Consider the following 23,561-nt stretch of genomic DNA (forward strand, 5'->3'; position numbering starts at 1 on the left):
TAGCAACGTAGACCACTGGGAGAGGAGGCGTGGCTAGAGCAGTGCCTCAGTAGCCTGAGGTTGCGAGTTCAAGTCCCACTGCAGCTCCCTGACTCTGGGCAAGTCACTTAACGCTTCTTTGCCCCAGGTACAAAATAAGTACCTGTCTGAAATATGTAAAACTGCTTTCATTGTAACCACACCCAGAAAAAGCGGTGTGCAAGTCCCATCCCTTTTAATAAGTACTATTAGGTTTCAAGAGTGAGCTGTATTACATTCATTTGCTGGACACAGTACTCCAGGTGAGGATGCATCATGGCCCAGTAAAAGCGGCATGATAACCCTCTCTTTAATAACTTCTTAAACCCAACGAGACTACATTGCTTTCTGATGTACAAAGGTAGGAGATTCCATTCCTGGGGTCCCCTACAGGAGAACATAGTCATAGAAACATAGAAAAGTGACAGCAGTAAAGGGCCAAGGCCCATCGAGTCTGCCCACTCTATTGACCCACCCACCCTCCTAACTACCCACGTCCCATTTCCTCTTAGAGATCCGACATGAGCATCCCATCTGTTCTTAAAATCTGACACGCTACTGGCCTCGATCACCTGTTGTGGAAGCTCATTCCAATTGCCAACCACTCTTTCGGTGAAGAAGTATTTCCTGGTATCACCATGATACTTCCCGCCCTTTATTTTCAGCGGGTGCCCTCTTGTGGGCGAGGGTCCTCTCAGAAAGAAAATATTATCTTCTACCTCAATACGACCAGTGATATACTTAAACGTCTCAATCATGTCTCCCCTCTCACGTCCCTTATGGATGGCACAGACAAATCGCCACGATGGACAGAGCGCAATTTTGCATGAATAGTACCCATCAGACTTGCAGGAGCCAACCTATTTAAACACAAATACACCATCACAAGCAACCTGAAATGTATTTGATCTTCTAATTTCAGCCAGTATAGCGTCGCACAGTATTCAGTGACATGCTGAGTCCTTTCCAAACGGAAAAAGGGCTCTAACCACTGAATTCTGTGCAACCTGTAAAGCACCTAACAGGGTTCCTGGTAGAGAATGACACGGTGACAAAATTCATCACCGTTCTCGTCCCCATGGATAACCGCGGGAAATAATCCCATGTCATTTTCTAGTGTCTATTTCAACCTCAGTCCTTCTACACCAGCATTCTTCAAAGCAAAGCTTGCGGGTCAGTGGTTGTGGCCATTCATACTCTGATTCTTATGTGAGCCAAGGATAATGAAGCCATTGTGACATCACTGATGTGATTGGCTCTTAGGCACTGGTGGAATGAGGCATTATGACATCACAATATCTGCTCTGGATACAAGAGACTGTCATTCTGTAGTGTCTGTTTCAACCTCAGTCCTTCTACACCAGCATTCTTCAAAGCAAAGCTTGCGGGTCAGTGGTTGTGGCCATTCATACTCTGATTCTTCCCTCTCTCCTTAAAGAATGACACGAAGATGGTTTCCCGCGGTTATCCGCGGGGACGGGAACGGTGATGAATTTTGTCACCGTGTCATTCTCTAGCAAACCCAAGAGCACAAGATTATAATAGTCCAAGCAAGACAGGACCATAGACTGCAAAATGACCCTGAACATACCAGGAGACAAGTATGGTCGAATTCTACTGAAAAGGCATAATCTGGGGGGGGGGGGGAATCTTTTTTTATCAATTCCCAAACATGATTTTAAAAGTCAAATTCTGTGATTCAGGAAGGACCTGGGAGCTGGAAATGTAGGCCTAGAAAAAAAACCCTGGTCTATATTTCTGGCGCCTAGGGAAACTTGGGAGTCGTGATTCTGTTAAGGGGTACTCACCTGTTTTATAGGTGCCACGCAAGGCGCCGCTTACAGATTCAGGGTCTTTGAGCCTGCTGGGACAGATGTGGAAAGATATCTAAGAGCACCTGATGACCAGGGTTGCAGTAAGGAAGGTGCGGAGGAGGGGGGGGTCCGCCCTGGGTGCAATCTTCCTAAGAGCGCAGCACCCCTCATCATCTCTGCCCCCCCCCTCCGCTCCTCTCCTTGCTGTGGGCCCCTTGCCTTCCCCCCCTCCCCCGTATCTTTTTAAATTCCCTGGTGCTCCGCCACTACTTCCAGGGCCCGCACCTAGGAAGTGGCGTCAAAGGGCGAGCTGACACCGACTTGGTACTATTACTATTTATTATTTCTATAGCGCTGAAAGGCGGATGCAGCGCTGTACATTTCAACATACAATAGATGGTCCATGCTCAGAAGAGCTTACAATCTAATTTAAACAGGACATTTCGGGGTTGGGGAGATAATGATAGAGGAAATGATACAGTGGGTTGACAGCAGTTGAGTGGGAGTTAAGAGCTGAAAACAGATTTTTTTTTAAAAATGGGCTTTTAGCTTGGATTTGAACACTGCCAGGGACAGAGCACGGCGTATTGATTCAGGCAGCCTGTGACGGAGTCTGGAGTTAGCAGTGGAAGAGAAGGGTACAGATAAGAGGGGCTTGCCCGATAAGCAGAGATCACAGGGGGGGGGGGGTGAGGGATAAGTGAGGAGAGATATTGGGGGGGGCATCAGAGCAAATGCACTTGTAAGTCAGCAAGAGGAGTTTAAACTGTATTCGGAAATGGACGGGAAGGCAATGAAGCGACTTGAGGGGAGGGAAAATGTGTGAATAGCGGCTCTCACGGAATATGAGTCACGCATTTTGAACGGACTGAAGAGGCGAGAGGTGGGCGTGCGGGAGGCCCGAAAGAAGTACGTTGCAGTAGTCTAAGCGCGAGGTGACGAGAGGGTGGACAAGGGTTTTGGTCGTGTGTTCAGAGAGAAGAGGACGGATTTTGGAAATATTAGAGAGGAGAAATTGAAAAGGTACGGGAAAAGGGAAGGGGGCTTGTGCCTGGGGGGGGGGGGGGGGGGGGATGGGCACCATCACTAGAGGTGCTGCTCGCCAGATTACTAGTCAATGTATTATAAATCGCTTTGGGTGAATCACTTTTTTTAATTCATTAAAACATACCAGATGAACTGTTTGAAATAACCATGAATTTAAAACATCTATTTAGCTCCTAAAATAACCAGTTATAACATGCAAACTCCTGTATCTCTGTCGGGAAGTTCTGTCAAGGTTACAATTCACAAGCAATAACCTTTTCTGCAATTAAAAAAGATTAACTGTACTCACCTAAATTTCCAAAGCACCTCGTGAATCTGGCCTTTGATTAATTAACCTTTAATTTGACTGCACAAGCGATAATGAAGAATCATTTATCCACTACTATTTCTTCTCACTTAAGACTAAGGAGGAGGGTGTTTATTTATGGAGAATCCCATCCAGATATGTAAAAAGTCTCAAAGGTTCAGATTGAAAGCAATTACTGGGGCTCTTAAAACACACTTAAAGGTTAAGTCATCCTGTCTTTTTTTTTTGCAGCAGGTTTTACGGTATATGCAGTTAGCAGCATATTTCTTAAGGAATAACAGGACGTTGTAATCTCTCCCATCACATTTAAAAATGGAAAGAAGTGGGAAGCAGCTGGGAGCGAAAAGTCTGCTAACACATGAACGGCAGAGGCCGACAGCCATAACATTTTTGGCATTTCACATATGGATCTCTATTTGACACCTTCTTCAGCTTAGTAGTATGAGTGTATATATTATTATTATTATATATCTATCTATATATCTATATTATTATATAGATATAATATAGATATTATAGATATATATATATCTATATTATATCCTATATAATAAAATGCTAGCCGCGCATGCGCACTCAGACCTGCGTGAGCTGTAATCCCTGATTCGTAGGTCCGTGGCCAGAGTGCGTATGCGGCGGCTACACAAAGCGGGAGAAACAGACTCAGGATGGGAGGATGCGCCGCAGCAAAGTGCTGCAAAGGTATTGCAGGGGAAGAGACACATAGAAGACACATAGACACATATCGCTTCTACACAAACCTCCCTCCAGCGTTGGCAGTCGCAGAATGTTAAACAGGCTGCTTCGCAACTTTCTCCTGCAGTTGAGTCCCTCTGCCGCGTCACTAATGATGTCATCAATGACGCGACAGATAGACTCAACGGCAGAAGAAAGCCGCGAACCAGCCTGTTTAGCGTGCTGCGGCTTCCAACGCTGGAGGGAGGTTTGCTATTAAAGTCATCTCGCTGGGAGGGTCGCAAAGTCAGCGGGGGTTGGGCTGAGAGGGGAGAGAACCGTCTGCCTCGGGTGCTTCAGGCAGCAGCAGCGTTTACAATTCGCTGCTGTTGCGGCTTCAGGCCTTCCTCTCTGGCCGGTCCTGCATACTTCCTGTTTTCATGAACACAGGACCCGCCAGAGAGGAATACCTGAAACCAGCAACAGCAATGAATTGTGAATGCTGCTGTTGCCCGATGAAGTAGTTGAAGGAGGAAAGTGAGCACAGGGGAGAGTGGCTTGGAGGGAAGAACAGATGGCAGGGCATGGAGGGAAGGAGGAAGGTATGCCAGACCAAGGGAAAAGGAAAGAGGAGATGGAGAGAGGCCATATGGGACAGAGAGAGAGGGGGCGCACACTGGATGGAAAGAGAAGAGAGGGCAGTGAATGGAAGGGGCAACATAGAGGGTGAACAGTTTTCTAGCACCTGTTAATGTAACGGGCTTAATGACTAGTAGATAATATAACCGGCTTCCATGTCACGTGTCTATAGATATATTATACAGATATATATCTATATAATATATCTATATCTTTAAGAACAGAGCAATTGAATAGAAAAGGCAGGGGATGATTTAATGACATTTTAATGGCCACACAGCATAATGTACTTTCCCTGCCTGTGCTGGGGCAGAGGGCAAAGGGTAAGGAACATAAGAACTGCCATACTGGGACTCCCGAGGCAGGCCCTTTGTGGGCCGAAACACGATCGTGTCGAGTCCATCCTAATAAAAGAAAGAGTCTGAACACCAATTGGTCACCTTTGTTGTTGTGTTTGCTGTTATAGTGGGACAGACCACAGGTCCATCAAGCCCAGTATCGGTTTCCAACAGAACCCAACCCAAGAAACAAGTACCTGGCAAGATCCCAAGGAAAAAAAGCAGATTTTATGCTGTTTATCCCAGTAATAAGCAGTAGATTTTCTCATATCCATCTTAATAACGGCTTCTGGACTACTCTTTCAGGAAGTTATCCAAACCTCTGAGAGATCAATGGAGAAGGACATCATGTTTGGGAAGATCGAAGGAACCAGACGAAGAGGGCGACCTGCCATCAGATGGCTGGACACGTTGAAAACAACCACAGGGATGACGCTGGAGGACTTTACTAGATTAGCCCAAACCAATTTCTTTTTAGATCTGCAATTCATCAAGTTGCTAGAACTCAAACACAAATCAATCACACCTAACAGTGGTTAGAGCTACAGCCTCAGCACCCTGAGGTTGTGGGTTCAAATCCCATGCTGCTCCTTGTGACCCTGGGCAAGTCACTTAATCTCCCATTGCCCCCAGGTACATTAGGTAGAGTGTCCACCAGGACAGATTTGGAACGATGACAGAAATATACTAGTTAACTATACATGCTATAGTAGATATAAACATCCGAGATACTCTAACTATACATGTTTATGGCCTAATTTATGAGTTTATCTGAGATCATTCAGGCTTGGACTTTTCCATGGAGCTGGGTTTGTGAAGAGGAAGGTTTTCATGGCCTTCCTAAAGTTCCATAAGTTGTCCAGCTCTCTGATAGATTGGGGGGGGGGGGAGGGGATGAGATAGTTTGGGCATGAAGTGCAAGTAGGCGTGCCTGCGGGCTGATTAGAACTCAACATAAACAAGATGACGATCATAAACATGGAAAAGATGAAGATTTTGAGCTTGAAGGCGATAGAATAGAAGTTGTAAAGAATTTCAATCTTCTAGACTCTTTCATAAACAAAGAAGCAACTAGCAGGGATGAAAATAGTCCGCAGAACAGCACTTGGTTGCTCTTCAATGAAAGCTCTCGACAGAGATGGAGAACAGAGGAGGAGGAGCAGAGGGTTTAGGAGGAAAGAGGAGCAGCTCAGTACAAAAAATGTTCACGCACAGCTCATATCAGTAATGCATGAAAATCCACGGTACACACCTTCATTTGTAGGGTAATACACACATTAGAGATTTTGCACACACTCAGTACCGTATTTTCACGCATATAACGTGCGCGTTATACACGATTTTTACAAACTGTACATAACCATGCGCGTTATACGTGTGAGCGCGTTTTACAACTTTTTTTTTTTCAATCCGATCGGCATCCCCCCTGCGAACCGGCATCCTCCCCCCCACTCGCGTCGCCCTCCCTCCCCCGCGATCCTACATCCCCCCCAGCACCGCAAAACATGTCTTACCCGATTGGGCACCGGCACCAGCACCAATGCACAGGATGTGCCAGTGCCAGTGCCCGAAGATCCTCCCTCGTTGGTTTGGGTTGGTTTGAGCTGGGCTGGGCGGTGCGGTGCAGGAGAGATCCTCCTTCTTCCTGCGCCGGGCTGGACTAGGCTTTGAGCATTTGCGCATGCTCAAAGCCTTCTGGTCTCGCTCTCTCCGAGATAATCTGGGGGGGATGTAGGATCGCGGGGGAGGGGGGTGACGCGAGCGGGGGGGGAGGATGCTGGTTCGTAGGGGGGATGCCGGATTGGATTGAAAAAAAAAAGTTGTAAAACGCGGGTAAGTGAGCGGGGGGGGGGGGGGGGGAAGGGGGAGGATGCCGGTTCGTAGGGGGGATGCCAGATCGGATTGAAAAAAAAAAGTTGTAAAACGCAGGTAAGCGAGCGGGGGGGGGGGAGGATGCCGGTTCGGAGTAGGCGGGAGGAGGTTTTAGCATGCGCGGTGTACGCGTGTGCGCGCTATATTACATTTTTTTAACATAGATTTGTGTTCCCCGCGCGCTATACCCGTGTGCGCGTTTTACACGGGTGCGCGTTATCTACGTGAAAATACGGTAGTTTAAAAGCATGCTAACTGAATGTGTACTAATGAATGCATATTCTGAGGAGGAAATTCTTGAATTTGTAAATACAGTGAGAGCAAAATAGCTGCACGGAACCAACACAGAGCCAGTAGCCAGAAAACAATCCCTGTTTGTTGACCCAATAAACACCCCTCAAAAGTCCCAGCACCATCACCCCCAACTAAAAGCACAACTATCAGCTATACATTAGCACTTAATGCAAGTGAAGACAATGGGCCTGATTCTGTATAGGACACCCATCTCAGCAGCCGCCTAAATGGCTTTTTAGAATCGCACAGGGGTGTCCCATATAGAATCACATCTGTCCTAATGGACAGATGCCTAACCACCCCAATTCTCTAACCGGCTTCCATGTCACAGACACCATTTAGAGAACTGCAAGGGAATCTCCCTGCTGCGATCAGCTGAGTGACAGCAGCAGGGAACCCCCAAACCTCTCTACACTGTCCGCGGCAGGAGGGATGCCCAATCCCTCCTTCCACAAACCACTAAACAATCCCCATCAGGAGAGAAGTGCCGGGAGGAGGGAGTAGGCATTCATCCTGCCGAGGATGGTGGGGGAGAGTGGGCATCCCTCCTGCCGGGGATGTTAGAGGAGGGTGCCGGTAGGAGGGAGTGGGCATCACTCCTATTGAGGATGTTGGAGGAGGGTGCTGGCAGGAGGGAGTGGACATCGGGGGTTCCCTGTCGCGGCTGCAGCTGCTCAGCTGATCACGGCAGGGAGATTTCCTTGCCATGATCAGTTTAGCAGGTGTGTCTATTTCAGGTGCCTATCGCGGCCTTAGGGAGACGCCTAGGGCCGCTTACGCTCGCCTAAGGCCACTTCTGGGTGAAACCACACCCACGCCCAGCCTTGGGCGAGCTTAAGCATCCCTAGGCGCCTTCCTGCACCCATGACAGACGCCTACAGTATAGGTGGCCTTCCTCGGGTTGTATATTTTTAAGCGTGTGCCCCGATTGGCTGGTTAGACAGCGGTAGGACGCCTACCGCTGCCTACAATCAGGACGCCTTTTATAGAATATGGCCCAAAGTGTGTACGCCAGACTACATCGTTACAGCACAATTTACAAATCCTTGTGCCTTACTCCTTATTAACATTGTTCTACTTTTGTTACCGGAACTAATGCTAGTGCTGGGAACGACTGATTTCTTAGGAACTTCTATAACTCATTTATGTTATACTGCTCCCCGAAGACAGGAGGAGGTATTACAATTCACTCTACAATTACATCCCTAATATATAACGCTTCCAGAAAAGCATATTTTCTGCGAGTTCTGCTGATATAATCAAATCAGGTTGTTACCAATACATTTCATTATCTGTAGCATTCTGCATAAAATTTAAAACCTTTTCAGTGACTACTTTGGATGTTATCATTCAGTTTTATTTACAGCATCTCATAAAGGCACTGAACTTGGAGAGAGCACACTTTTAACGCCTTATATTTAAGATTCTCTTCTTTCTTACAAGTTCATGCATCCATAACTCAAATCTCATTCTTCTGCTGGTTACGGCACAATGATTTTTAAAGTAATACTAAGACAGTCAATCTCCTATAAATACAAGTTACACTATCCTTTGAGTTTCCCAAAAGAAGCAAGCAGTATCAAAAGCTTTAGGTTCTCAGCTCAGCTCAGTCAGAAACTTTTCTTTGGTTTTAACTGCTTTTAAGCAAATTACAGACTCCCCCACTCCGCCCCACTTCCCCCCAAAACCTTTAAAATGCATATTCAATTATAAACACTGGAACATAGGTACAATTTATCCAACCAGAAATGACTGGATTCTTCAAAGAAATGGCTTTCAAAAACTAATTTTGAGGAGCTTAGACACACGAGGTGAAAGGGGAAATTCTGTGAAGGCACACCTGTGTGGTACCTATACTATAAAAGGAAAGTAAATTAACCCCCCCTTCACACACACACATACACCTCCTTTTACTAAGCTGTGTTAGGCTTTTTTTTTTTTTTTTTTTTATCGGCAGCCGCAGTGGTATTAGCTCTGACGCTCATAGGAATTCTGTGTGTCGGAGCTAATACCACCATGGCCGGGAATAAAAAAGCATAACATGCCTTTATAAGGGGGGAGGGAGGGGTGTAAGTGACTACTTTTCTTTACTGAATAGTAGAGTTACTGGGTAGATCTATGTCTATAAGCGTTTCCCAAACTGTAGGTTGAGACTCCGAATAGGGTCCCAAAACTCTGCCTTTGGCGTCACGACCTAGGTGGGCTCTTGATACGTCATTATTCTGCAGCTCAAAGGGGGGGGGGGGGGGTCACAGAAATTTATCTGGCCACCATCAAAGTGTCATAGCCACAATAAGATTGGGACGCACTGGCATATATGTGTTAGGAATGAATACTTGTTTCGGTTATAGAAGACACTGTTTTAAGATGACCAGGATTTTCTCACTTATGAGAAACCTCCACAGACTCCAACGGATTCAGAATGCCGCGGCCAAGCTCATCTTCGCTAAAAGTAAATTTGACCATGTCTCCCCGCTCCTGGCCAAGCTCCACTGGCTTCCGATAATCGCCAGGGTCCACTATAAATGCGCTTGTTTAACTTTCAAAATCCTATATGGTATCCTCCCCCCCTTTATCCCTCTTTCTTGGAATTCCTCAAACCCTAATACCACCAGATCCTCCCACAAATTAAAACTATCCTTCCCCTCGCTAAAAGGCATTTCCCACACAGGAAAGCTAGGGACCTCCCTCCACTTCAAAATCACTGAGCTCTGGAACAACCTTACCTCCCCTCTTCGGAACTTGAGCTCTCTCCAAGTTTTCCGCAAACATCTGAAAACCTGGCTTTTCTCAAAAAATGTAAGTCTCCCTCCAATTTAGGAATCAAGGAAACTCTTATATCTTGGCATCCTAAGTCCTCTAAATTTTCTTCACACTTCTACCTCTAACCCTCTGTTGTAGTTCCTTCCTATTTCTCCTACTGTAAACCGCGTTGAGCTCTACGAACGTGGAGATGATGCGGTATACAAACCTAAGGATTAGATTAGATTAGATTATGAGATCTATGAATGCCACCTCTGTAGCATTCCTACTCATTGCTGATTTGAAAAGCAAAAGCTTGGGTCAAGAGCTCAATCAGATCTCTTACTGGAGCACGAAGTGCTGCTGCTGGGTTTTTGGGCCAACTGATGGACTATATTTGAACGTCTCGATCATGTCTCTACTTACTCGAGGAACGCAGAGAGAGGGGAGACATGATCGAGACGTTCAAATATGTCACGGGCCGTATCGAGATGGAAGAGGATCTCTTTTTCCTTAAAGGACCCACGGCAACAAGAGGGCATCCGTTGAAAATCAGGGGTGGGAAATTTCATGGCGACACCAGAAAATATTTCTTCACCGAAAGGGTGGTTGATCGCTGGAATAATCTTCCACAACAGGTAATTGAGGCCAGCAGCGTGCCAGATTTTAAGAAAAGATGGGATTGGCATGTGGGATCTCTTCATGGAGGTAGTTAGGGGGTGGGACATTAGTGTGGGCAGACTAGATGGGCCGTGGCCCTTTTCTGCCGTCATGTTCTATGTTTCTATATTTCTATTTTGCATTAGGTGTATAAAGAAAGTTGGGAAGTTCAATAAAGTATGCTACAAATTAATTAAAATATTTAAAAAAAAATTTCAAAATACAGATGACATGATAAAGTTATGTTTTACAAAGAGAAATTTTAGGTAATATAGATCACTTATAAAATTGGTTTCATCTGTGTTTTCTGTTCTGTCCCCACAGTTGTGTATGCTGCATTTGTATTAGAGAATGGCATACGGACAAATTTTTCCCCGTCCCCGTGGGAGCTCATTTTCCCGTCCCGGCGAGTTCTTCTTCTGTCCCTGCCCCATTCCTGCACGCTCCATCCTCATCTGCACAAGCCTCAAACACTAAAATCATAATTGTTCGAGGTTTGTGCAATTCAGGCAGGGCTTACAGGAATGGGACAGGGAGAGCAGCAAAACTTGTGGGAATGGGATGGAGAAATTGAGTTCCTGCAGGGACAGGAACAAATTTGTTCCCGTATCATTCTCTCTCTAAGAGATCCCACGTGCCTATCCCGTGCTTTCTTGAATTCAGACACAGTCTCTGTCTCCACCACATCTTCCACCCTTTCTGTAAAAAGTACCGTATTTTCTAAGATTACTCAGATTATCACCTCTTAACTTCATCCTATGCTCGCTCATTCCAGAGCTTCCTTTCAAATGAAAGACTCAACTCATGGAGATTTACGTCGCGTAGGTATTTAAATGTCTCTATCATATCTCTCCTCTTCCGCCTTTCCTTCAAAGTGTACAGATTGAGATCTTTAAGTCTGTCCCCATATGCCTTATGATGAAGACCACAAACCATTTTAGTAGCCTTCCTCTGGACTGACTCCATCCTTTTTATATCTTTTTGAAGGTGCAGCCTCTAGAATTGTACACAATGTAAATCAAACTTCCTGGTAGGATTTGGTTTTTAATGGGCAATCCCTTGCATATGACCTGTTTCCTCCAATCATCAAGAAACCCGCCAAGTTCAAATTCCCAAAGTATATTCTCCGACTTTACTGATCATTTCTTGAGTCTCTAGTCTTAGGGGCTTTCTCTTCACCCCTCCCTGGAGAGCATAGTTTTCTATTTCAGGCTCAAGAACACACTGTGGGTCCCTAACCTCTTGTCACTTTCTTTCGTCTTCAAAAAGTATTCTTTTTTCACCAAATCCCCCAATCCTTCTTTCAAAAGACTCAACATCCTTCAACAATCCCTGCAACTATCAAACCAACAGACATTATTATCCGATTAAAGTTTAATCTCCACTCTGAGCAATTGAACTTTTAACTTGTTTTGAGGTTCTAGCAGGGGAGAGCAGCTATTTATTTATATAAAATTATTTATAACCCACCCATCTACAAATCTAAGCGGGTAATAAAGTAACATACACAGTACATTAAAAACACAAAACCAGAATCCATATAAAATAGAACAAAAAAATTAAGTGTTCTCAATACTAGAACCAAATGAACGTTCATACTGCAGAGTTTTCAACCCTTTCCTAAAATTCAAGAGCATTTTAGTTTGGCGCAAAATTACGGGTCTACGGCTATTGGTATACCCTTGACCAAAGAACAGTACTTCTTCTATTGGGAGGTCATCCTCTGAGAATGGAAGAACAAAGTCGTATTCATGGTCTTAAACTTAATAATTCATGGTCTTAAACTTAATAAAAATGGAAATAAAAATTGTTTTTGGCTAAACCATTCTGATACATCTCACCTAAAGAAATCAATACTACCAAACAGGTTATCTTTTAAAGTGCAGCGTACTTCAAAAAAATTGAGGATTCTTTTGGATTCAGCTTTATCATTTAAACCCCAAGTCCATCACCACTGGTTTTTGAAACTATGACAACTTTGGTCAAGTTGATTGTTATTTTCTGAAGAACATTTTTCTTTATTGGTGAGAGCAGTTATCTTGTCTCACTTAGACTATTATGAGGGGGCCGCTGAAAAGTTCTCAGTCCGACCAAGAAGAGAATGATAAGGAGCCATGAAACTTGTGAGTTATTCCGCACTTTGTCAAGAAAGTGTGGAATAATTTGTAAGTTTCATGGCTCCTCATCATTCTCTTCTTGGTTGGGCTGAGATCTTTTCAGCGACCTCTAGAATAATAGTTTCTATACAATTATATTAAAGAAATCATGCACCAAACTTCAGATAATCCAAAATGCAACAGCTAAAACGATTTTTCCCTTTTTATTCACTTGCACTGATTGCCTATACAAGCTTATGTAGACTTCAAGTTGGCATGCATGAATTATAAGACCGTTTCAGGCATTAGGTTTACTTTCTTTTCCAAATAACTTGAGGTCTTCCAGAGCAAAATGAAGTCATGACTGATTTATTTTCCTTCAGAATTAAGAGTCTTCTATAAGAAAATTTTAGAAAATTCAGATTGTTACAGGTCCATTCAAGTCTTTACCTATAGAATTAAGAATACTACTCCCCACTTAATATTTTATACCACTGGGCGGCCTGGTGACCCAAGAAGTCTGTCTGAAAACAAAGAAACTCCATACTATAATGATTATTAAGGTTTTTCCAATCAGGGAACCCCGCCTGAATGGCATGCTTCAGTTGCAACCATCTAAAATTTTCTGATTTATTAAGTCCAAACTTATGCTGCAACTGTGAAAATTCAAGCATGGCACCATTAGAAATAACATCATCCAATATATGTATTCCTGCTATCATCCAATGCTTCCAGACTAGCCTTTCTCCGCCAATTTGAATCTTGGAGTTTACCCATATAGATTGACTTGTAGATTTGTAAATTGGAATAGTTGTTAAATTGCTTACATACCGTAAAGTTTTCCATGTATCGGCTAGTATTCTGTTGTCCTTACTGTAACTAGGCATTTTGATACTGAGCACATAATTTTAATTATCAGTTCAGGATATAGGGAGGGGGGTATTTTTCTTATTACATATATTATATAATAATGGAAGATATGGATGGGAGGGATGGGAAAGGGGAAGGGATAAAATTTATATAATGTACCAATGATTGTTTATAAGTGATATATTTATTGTTACTGTGAATGAATATATTTTACACTTAATGTAATTTTGAAAATGAATAAAGAATATTAAAAAAAAAAAAAAAGAATAATACTCCCCTCCTTTATTAACATGTAGCGCGGGTTTCAGCGCCGGCATCGGCGGTAGCTGCTCCAACGCTTATAGGAATTCTGGGGTCCTTTCACTAAGGCACGCTAACCCTTTTAAACACACGCTAAGCACTAACACGTCCATTATAGTCTATGGACGTGTTAGCATTTACAGCGCGTTAATATTTAGTGCACGCCAAAACGGCTAGCGTGGCTTAGTATATGCAGAGCAGTTACCGCCGCTGCCAGCACTAAAACCCGTGCTACACATTAGTAAAAGAGGGGGTAAAGTCTTACTTTTCCTTTTCGAAATGTTTAAGACATTTCTGCTTAATAAGTATTTCATGCAATTCTTTTCGGGAATGTCTATGGACAGATCGTCCATAGATCGTCTGAGCAGTCTGCGCTTATACTCGCTCGAGGAGCGCAGAGAAAGGGGGGGACATGATAGAAACTTTCAAGTACATAACGGGCCGCATCGAGGGGGAGGAGGAAATCTTCACTCTTACGGGTCCCAAGGTGACAAGAGAACATCCGCTAAAACTTAGGGGAGGAAGATTTCATGGGGATACCAGGAAATATTTCTTTACCGAGAGGGTGATTGATAGATGGAATGGTCTTCCACGTCAGGTAGTCGAGGCTAGTAGCACGCTCGACTTCAAGAGACGATGGGACATGTGGGGTCGCTACTGAGGTATGATAGAGGATAGTTTCTCGAGGGTGGAAGGGATCAAAATTGGGCAGACTTTTGGGGCCGTTGGCCCTTTTCTGCCGTCACATTCTATGTTTCTATATTATTGTTTAATGTAATTTCATGTAATTTCGTCTCTGGTTTTTTTTTCCCCAGAAACATTTACAGTATGTGTAATCTGCTTTGAGCTGTTTAAGTGAGTTGACAGAATATAAATGATATATTACATTACAGTACAATAATTCATAATCTTTTTCTCCAGTCACTCAACATCCATCTCCTTCGTCTGGCAGTCTGTCAACCAATTGATTGGCATCCAGTTTCAAGGAATTAACTGCACGTAGGCAGGTGGAACTAGGGAGTTCTGCCCAGGCAGGATAAGTTATTTGGTTTACTTAGGGCTCCTTTTACTAAGTCGCGTTAGGGCCTTAACGCGCGTGCTAGATCTTAATGCCAGCATTGAGCTGGCATTATTCTAGAAGCATACCACGCGGTAATTTTGTGCGTGCGCTAAAAACGCTAGCGCACCTTAGTAAAAGCCCTTAATTTTAACAGTTGGAAATTTAAAAAAAATGTGGCATAGCGAAGATGGAAGGTTGCTGGAGCAGCGGTGCCCCCCTCTTCCTCCGCACTCCCCTGTTCCTTGCCCACCCCCTCCCCCATGCCACACTCGTGCACTCCCTTCCCTCCATACCTCTTTAAATCTTTGCTAACATGAGCAGCTTCTCCGGCCTGCTGCTCGTGCCAGCGTTGGCTTTCCCTCTGACATCACTTCCTGGCCCTATGACCCGGAAGTGATTTCAGAGGGGAGCCAGGCCAGCATGAGCAGCAGGTCAGAGAATTTGCTTGCGCTGGTGAAGATTTAAATAGATACCGGGAAGGGAGGGCCTGAGCATGGCATTGGGGGGTGGAGAGGTGCTGGTGCCCCCACCAAGATGGCGCCCAGGGAAGTCATCCCCTGTCCCCCCCACCCACACACACACACATCTTCTTCCCTTACTATGCCACTGACTACATCTGAATCCGCCCATGCCTAGAAAGTCCCTCCATCATACATATAATACGACCTGAATTGCATGAACATATAACCATTTTTATTACACCCTCCGCTTTGTGCCATTTTACTTACAATTGTGAAGTTCATAACCTTGAGGATCCAGATGGTCATAGCTAGGTTCACCAAGATTAAAATCATAAGAAGAAGCACAAAGAAATACAGGCATCTCTTCCGCCAGCCATAAATCCCAACTTTATAGATATGGGGTCCTTCCGAGCTGTGCATGGTGTCTCTGTTTGTATACTGTTCCTGAGGCATCTGAAACCAAACAAAGAAAAGTAAATCGCACACACAGAGGACTGCTGTGATACAGCCAGAAGAGGAAAATTAATTCCTCTGTGTTCTGACTGAGGTAAGAAGATTGACTTCTTAGATGCATGCAGAAATTCACACCCTAGCAATTAACAGTCAGTCAAAGCATCCCCTATACTTTATTGCACCTCTGTTGCTATTGCATCTGATCTTTACAACAGTATCCCACTATCCCACTGGAGTGTGGTTGCATATATATATATATATATATATTAAATCAGCATCCCAGGGATTCTTCTTGGAACTAGGCCTCTTGATTTTGCAAGGCTGGTAATACAAGGCCTCTAAAATGTTTTTCCTTACGTTTCAGTAAAAGTAGGTAGGATCAGCATTTGGTTTTGATGATGTGGCACTATATCTCAGATGCTTTACAACGTAAAAATAAATAAAATAGAACAAAAAAAAAGAGCTAAGCTTAAATAAATTATATCTTGATGACAAGAATTATAATACAATATTGTTCCACACTCTGCCATACTATATGCCATATTATGTCTGCCACACGGTCTACCATACTTCAGTCTTTCATGCCATGTTTGCCACAGTGTTTTATGTTTCATGTCTTCTAAACTGTGTTTCATTATGCATGCTTGCCTTACCAATTTTGCCAAGTCGTTACATAGAAACATGATGGCAGATAAAGGCCAATGGTCCATCTAGTCTGCTCATGTGCAGCATCCACTATCTCCTCCTCTTCTCCCTATTGGCTAAGGCTCTTAACATTTGCATTTCCTCTCCCTATTGGCTAAGGCTCTTTACACCTGCATTGTGATGTCATAGACCTTTATGGTTATAGAAATATAGAAACATGATGGCAGATAAAGGCCAAATGGCCCATCTAGTCTGCTCATGTGCAGCATCCACTATCTCTGCCTCTTCTCCCTATTGGCTAAGGCTCTTTACACCTGCATTGTGATGTCATACACCTTTATCGTTATAGAAACATTGTAACATGATGGCAGATGAAGGCCAAACGACCCATCCAATCTGCCCATCCGCAGTAACTATTATCTCTTTCTCCGAGAGACCCCACGTGCCTATCCCAGGCTTTCTTGAAATCAGACAGTCTCTGTCTCCATCACCTCTACCGGGAGACTGTTCCACGCATCTACCACCCTTTCTGTAAAAAAAAAAAAGTATTGTCTTTGTAATACTAGGCTCACCATACCATGTTTGTCATATTTTATTTTACCATGCTTTATTAACTATTTTTGCCATCCCTATCAGATAATGTTTGCCATGCTACCTTCTACTGTACTATGTCAGAATGTGGTGCAGGTGTTGTAGTTGAATTCTCTGCACCCTGAGGTTGTGGGTTCTGAGTCGACATGCACTGCGCCTTGTGACCCTGGGCAAGTCACTTGGTCCCCCAATGCCCCAGGTATATAGATTGTGGGCTCACCAGGACAGACAGGGAAAAATGCTTTGAGTACCTGAATAAATTCATGTAAACTGTTCTGAGCTCCCTGGTGAGAATGGTATAGAAAAATTGAATAACTAGTGTGAAAAGCCTCAGTATCTGATAACCAGAGCTGGTATTGTGACATCATAATGCCTCATTCCACCAATGCCTAAGAGCCAACCTCATCAGTGATGTCACAATGGCTTGATTGTCCATTACTTGGCTCACCTTTACTATATTTTGATTTCTGGAGTGGTGCAGTGGTTAAAGCTACAGCCTCAGCACACTGAGGTTGTGGGTTCAAACCCACGCTGCTCCTTGTGACCCTGGGCAAGTCACTAAATCCTCCCATTGCCCCAGGTACATTAGACAGATTGTGAGCCCACCAGGACAGACAGGGAAAAATGCTTGAGTACCTGAATAAATTAATGTAAACCATTCTGAGCTCCCTGGTGAGAATGGTATAGAAAAGTGAATAAATAAAGAAATGACAAACTTACATTTTTCTCTCTTTTTCCCGACTACATCTCAAACCCAAAAGAAAGAATGGTAATCTTCCTACTGACTGTTTTTTCTATAGCCTTTCTTTTATAAAATGATAAGCAAGAGGCCATTTCAGCTACACAGATACACTTCCCCCTCCCTATTCGCGGTTTCGACGTTCGCGGTTTTAATTATTCACAAAGTTTTTTCCCAGCCCCCCCCCCCCCGAGAATCGCTCGTTGGCAGCCCGCATTTAAAAAAACAGCTCCGGGACTTGGATCGAGGCGAGGAGGGAGGCGATCGGAGGCGGAGGAGGTGAGTAGCCGCCCCAGAAGCACGGACCTTACCTGGTGGTCTAGCGGCGACGCAGGGCAGGAGCGATCTTCCTACACTCCTGACCTGTGCAGAGCCGTGCTGCGAGTTCCTGTGGTCTCACGAGACTACAACAGTGAGTTTGAGTTTCTGCCAGATACTGTGACCTGGATTGGCCAGTCTTGGAAACAGAAAACCGGGCTATATGGATCTTAGGTCTGACCCAGTAAGGCTGTTCTTATGTTCTTAAATTGTACTGTCTCTGGTCCTTTTGTTGTCTCAATTATTTGGCTCAAACTTTTTGAGTAAATTTTTTGGTTCAGAACACCAGTACGGGAGTTATCTGATTTACTGACTGTGTGGAGGGTGCAGAAAGTATGGACCAACTGCTTATAACCTCCTGATCCCCCCAAATGTATTATGTGAACAGTATCCAGACATAGGTATGTATGGGATCCCCCTAACACATGATAGATGACAAGCTCATATGGGTCCATGTAACATCCTATACTTGGACACAGTGGTAGAAGGGACTTTCTTTCTTTTAACATTACCACATTGCCTCTTTACGAGTCCACTTTGACTCTTGATCCTTTCATTCTAGGAAGAGTATGATGAAGCTCAAGGAATGAGCTCTCAGGCACCCCAAGTGGATCCTGAGTGGAACAGAAATCAAAGTTGGTGGAAATACTTTAAACTCAAACTCATTATTTTCATTTTTCACCAAAGAGTAACTTGAAGTGACGGAGATCTAGAGCTTCTATTTGAAGAAGAAAAGAGACATTCTACAGTTGCTGTTTGAAAGAGATTTAGCAGGAGTTCTTCAGTATGACAGGAACAATGTTATGTCTCTTGTACTTGAGAGAGAGGCCATACCAATTCTATCAAAATCCAGGGTGTGTACAGGAAAATCCCTTGTGTGTACAGATGGATTGTGAATTTTTGAACTGTTTTGAATTTTTGATTTCTCTCTGGATTATCAGATCTTGATATATCATTTGTTAATTTGTTTATCTGCAGTAAACTATTTTTTTTTTTTTTTTTTTGAAACAACCCCAACTGATGTGTGATGTGGTTCTGCTCTGCTGGGCAAGATGATTTCCCATAAAATGTAAACACTATCTTCTTCCTTTCCCTTACTATCAAAATTTCCTTGGAGCATGGGTAGTTTGGTGGACACCTAAAATCCCAGAAGAGCTCCTGCATCTGACTTGAGGTTGGGCTAGGGATTACACAAGTTAGTCTTTGGGTTCTTTTGATTTTGGATTGGCCTTTGAAATATGGACCACTAATGGCAAGTACCATGCAGCAAACATACTAGGACAAACATGTCTAGTCTGAGCCCCAAGTAAACCACCATCAGGGCCCAGACTGAGATAATGAGAGAGTTCTGTAAAGTTCAGGCTGAGTTCCAACTAAAACAATGTCAAAATTCAGGCGAAGCCCTGACTAAACCAACAAACTAGGCCTCAACTAAATCAATATCAGCATCCAGGCTTAGCCACAACTGAGTCAGGCTCAACCAATGAATAAACAGCATTAAACACAGGATAAACTGAACCAGCTGATTTTTGATCTCAAGTTCTGTGTCAGATGAACCAGCATTAGAGCCCAGGCTGAGTTTATGGTTTGTTTATTTATAATCTGCCTTTTACAAGACGAAGTACTGAAAGGTCACTTGGACACACAAAGTCAGAGGCGTGAAGAAAGTACAAGAGGTTTATTACAGCATGCCGGACTCTAGTACAGTGAACAACCTGCTTACTAGAGTGTTAGAATCAGGAAATGCATGGACTTTTATGCCCTTTTCACTAAACATATGCAAACTAATACATGCAAAAACTACAACTTCTCATTTGTTACTTCTATAACTTTTCTACAATTATTATTGGTCCTAAGCCAGCACTTATGATAGGTTCAGGGCTACAACTTATAGTCCTATAGGAAACTAGCTCATTTCTCTGCTTATCTAAATCTTACAGTTCTAAATGTTACATGTACAGAAGGGCAGGGTACATCATGGCTCAAACTCTTATCTATTTAGCTTACAATGTGGTAAGGCAGGGACATACATTTTAGGCAGAGGAGGTCAGTAGATTGTACACTGTTTTCAGCTATGTAGGCCAGAGCAATATTTTAAACAACAGTTAACCATTTCATGACCCTACAGTACAACAACAACAACACACATAATAATACTTCACAAACAATTCAGACATCTTAAAAAAGAAATATATAGTACATCATATTCAGTTAATGACTAAGCTCTGGCTAAGCCAAAGTCTGAATTCAGAATAAGCCCCAACTGAACCAAGGTCAGAACCCAAGCTGAGTCCTGACTGAGCTGGAGATCTCAGCCATTTTTGAGACTAAACAGCAAACAGAATTAAATAGAAAGAGCTAAGATTTAAAGTTATTTGATGATTGGATTAATATGGAGACACTCGTATTAAGTGCAGTCTGACAGCAGAAACAACTGTAATTTTCATTTAAAGAAGCCAGAACTTGTGCGTTTCTACAGAAAACAAGTAGCAGATTTTCCGCACCACCCCCACACTGTCGTAACTCTGCTTCACAGAAGACAGTCTACTTTTACAAGCTGCAATAAAAAGACATTTTGTGAAAAAAAATTCTTAAATTACTTCTATGCTCCTTACCCTTCACTCAGCAGCTGGCCATCATACGAGCTTCTAAAGCAAGGAAAGGGAGGTAAGGTAGGAAGAAAGACAGAAGTTGCTATTGCTTCCCCATTCAGTGACACAAGGCCTATCCTCTTTGCTGAATCTGCTCCTATCACATTCCACTAATAAGGGACTTGCAGCCAAGTCCCTGCCCAACACCCGAAAGAATTTCCTGGACAGCATGCTCATTGTTTTAGCTTTGAAGCTTTGCAGGCTCTTGGAAGCAGCTACTGGTCTGGCTCCAGATATCAAATGAAAACACATGTTGTGCATTAAAAGCTTTTACCCACCCTTCTCATTCCACAAGGATGGCCTTGCCTTGCTCTCAGAGCAAACGCTTCTGTAACAGATCCTAATCTGACAGCGCTCCTCCACGTGCGGTGAGAATCGGCTCTAGAGTGCACACATTTGCAGTTTTCGGAAGAGCACTACCGCAGCACAAGACAAATGCTAACTTGGCAGGTTGATCTAGTCGGCCCTGCCTCCATACTCTCTACTTGCTTCGTCACCAGAGATCCTCTGTGGTTATCCCATGCTTTATATAAAAAAAAAAAAATTCCTCTTCACCACTTTTGCATTTCGGTAAAGAAATATTTGCTGATGTTGCTTGAGGCTATCCCACAGAATCTTCTTGACCTAAAACAGTCTCTCTCTTCTTGTTTCTATAATGTATCTGTGGGAGGCCTGAATAGGTCTACCATACATCCCCTGTTTCTTCTCTAGGTATACAAAACACTGGACAACAAAGTTTTTACTTCTTCAACACAGATTTTTGGCTGCTGACCATGAAAATCACGTTTAAACGTACCGTTTTAACAAAAAAGTACATTTTTACAATTTCTTGTTATACTTTCAGACAAATGCAATTAATTCTTAGCCTAATTCTTAATATAGGCCTATTGCTCACATTATACCTTGCTGGATATAGTGTGGGCATGTCTAAGCGAACGGTCAGGGTAGGTTGCATAACGTCCATGGAAATGATGCAATCTGGGCATGCCTGTACATGGGCTTGATGGATGCTGCTATATAAAAGCAGTTTGCATACAGGGATAATCTTCATTACGTGTCTGTCAGTTCGGGTGTATTTTGATGCTTCAAGGCATAGTATTGTAAGACGCACTTTTTTTCCCCATAAAGTGGGTGGAAATAAGGGTTTGACTTATGGAGTGAATACCCCCACCCCAGTACCTTTTTTATTCCAGCGTTGGTCCAGTGCTGTATCGGCAGGAGCGTTCTGCACTCCTGCCGCTCCCTCACTGGTCGTCTGTCCTCTCATGCGGTAGAGCGGAGCACAAGGCAGGTGCGAGCTTTTCATGCTCCTGCCTGGTCCCATGCCGTTCCCAAAGAGGCCAACCACTGTCAAACACTTAACTTCTTCTGTCTCTTCAGCTATGGTTATTAAATATTCTGTAAGACTTTGCACTGTGGCATGATGACAGTGCTACTCTCTGCTTTTATTTATAAATGTGATGATGTGTTTTACCTAGGACTGGAATAGGCCTAGCACCAGGAAACCATTATCCTTTCCATCTTGCAATGCAGCTTCATCCACTATTGTAACCCCTTCAGCTACCCAGTCAGTAGTCAATGTGCCTATGAATATCCAATCTAACAGTTCTTCCCACAGATGGTCACAAAATTTTCAAATTTCTGCACTCTGACGATTTAATATACACATCAATTCTTCATCCACCCGAGTGAAAATATTCAGCTTGGGGTGGGCAACGAGGGCTGGAATCCAGTCAGGTTTTCGGGATTTCCCAATGAATATGCATGAGATCCATTTGCATGTGCTGCTTCCCATTGTATGCAAATGGATCTCATGCATAATTCATTGCGGAAATCCTAAAAACCCGACTGGATTCCCGCCCTCGTTGCCCACCCCTGCGCTATTGTCATCTGACTCTCCCTTAGTACTCTTGAATGCAAAAAAATTGAGCTAAGTTAAAAAAAAAAATCGAGCCAAGCTGAATATTTTCACTCGGGTGGATGAAGAATTGATATGAATACCCGATGGCACATCTGCAAATGTTGATGTTTGTGTTTATTGAAAGCTTCTATACTGCTACTAATGACTGGATGAGTCATAAGAACATAAGAAGTTGCCTCCGCTAGGTCAGACCAAGGGTCCATTGCACCCAGCAGTCCGCTCCCGCGGCGGCCCATCAGGTCCGTGACCTGTAAGTGATCCTTTGGCTAAAACCTTACAATCCTCATTATTCTTCTATCTATACCCTTTTATGAACCAATCTCTACCTCTATCTATATCCCTCAATTGCCATATCCTTCAGGAACTTGTCCAATCCCTCTTTGAATCCCCTTAATGTACTCTGTCCTATCACAGCTTCCGGAAGTGCATTCCAGGTATCCACCACCCTCTGAGTGAAGAAAAATTTCCTAGCATTGGTTCTAAACCTGTCCCCTTTCAATTTCTCTGAGTGCCCCCTTGTTGTTGTAGTTCCCAATAGGCTGAAGAATTTGTCCCTTTCCACCTTCTCTATGCCCTTCATGATCTTGTAAGTCTCTATCATGTCTCCTCTGAGTCTCCACTTTTCCAGGGTGAAGAGCCCCAGCCTTTCTAGCCTCTCAGCATATGAAAGGTTTTCCATACCTTTTATCATTCTTGTCGCTCTTCTCTGAACCCTCTCAAGTATCTCCATGTCCTTCTTTAGGTACGGCGACCAATATTGGACACAGTATTCCAGATGCGGGCGCACCATCGCGCGATACAGCGGCAGGATGACTTCCTTCGTTCTGGTTGTAATACCCTTCTTAATAATACCCAACATTCTGTTTGCCTTCTTTGAGGCTGCTGCGCATTGTGCCGTTGAGTCAATAATACAGAGTGGTTTACTTGAGCTTCTGTAAGGCGTTACAATGCCTGAGCTTCTGCAAATGGGTTGCAATACAGAGTTAGAGTGTTCCTGTGATGGCTTTCAATACTGCACTCACTTTTGGTTTTAGTGTGGTTGCATTTACA

At 43.6% G+C, this 23,561-nt stretch overlaps 1 protein-coding gene across 6 annotated transcripts in view; it reads right to left on the minus strand.

The window, feature by feature from the left end:
- Positions 1-23,561, minus strand: part of SGCD (sarcoglycan delta) — a 697,305-nt gene that overhangs the window by 290,058 nt on the left and 383,686 nt on the right. For 5 of the 6 annotated variants that reach the window (XM_033926951.1, XM_033926952.1, XM_033926949.1 and 2 more), the window contains exon 3: positions 15,461-15,646. In XM_033926951.1, coding sequence (XP_033782842.1) covers positions 15,461-15,646 — 186 coding nt within the window. Of the gene's footprint in view, positions 1-15,460; positions 15,647-20,554; positions 20,647-23,561 lie in introns of those variants that run through there. The other variant, XM_033926954.1, reaches the window with a different exon arrangement.

This window comes from Geotrypetes seraphini, chromosome 18 (genome assembly GCF_902459505.1).
Source record: "Geotrypetes seraphini chromosome 18, aGeoSer1.1, whole genome shotgun sequence".
NCBI classification, from domain to species: Eukaryota; Metazoa; Chordata; class Amphibia; order Gymnophiona; family Dermophiidae; genus Geotrypetes; species Geotrypetes seraphini.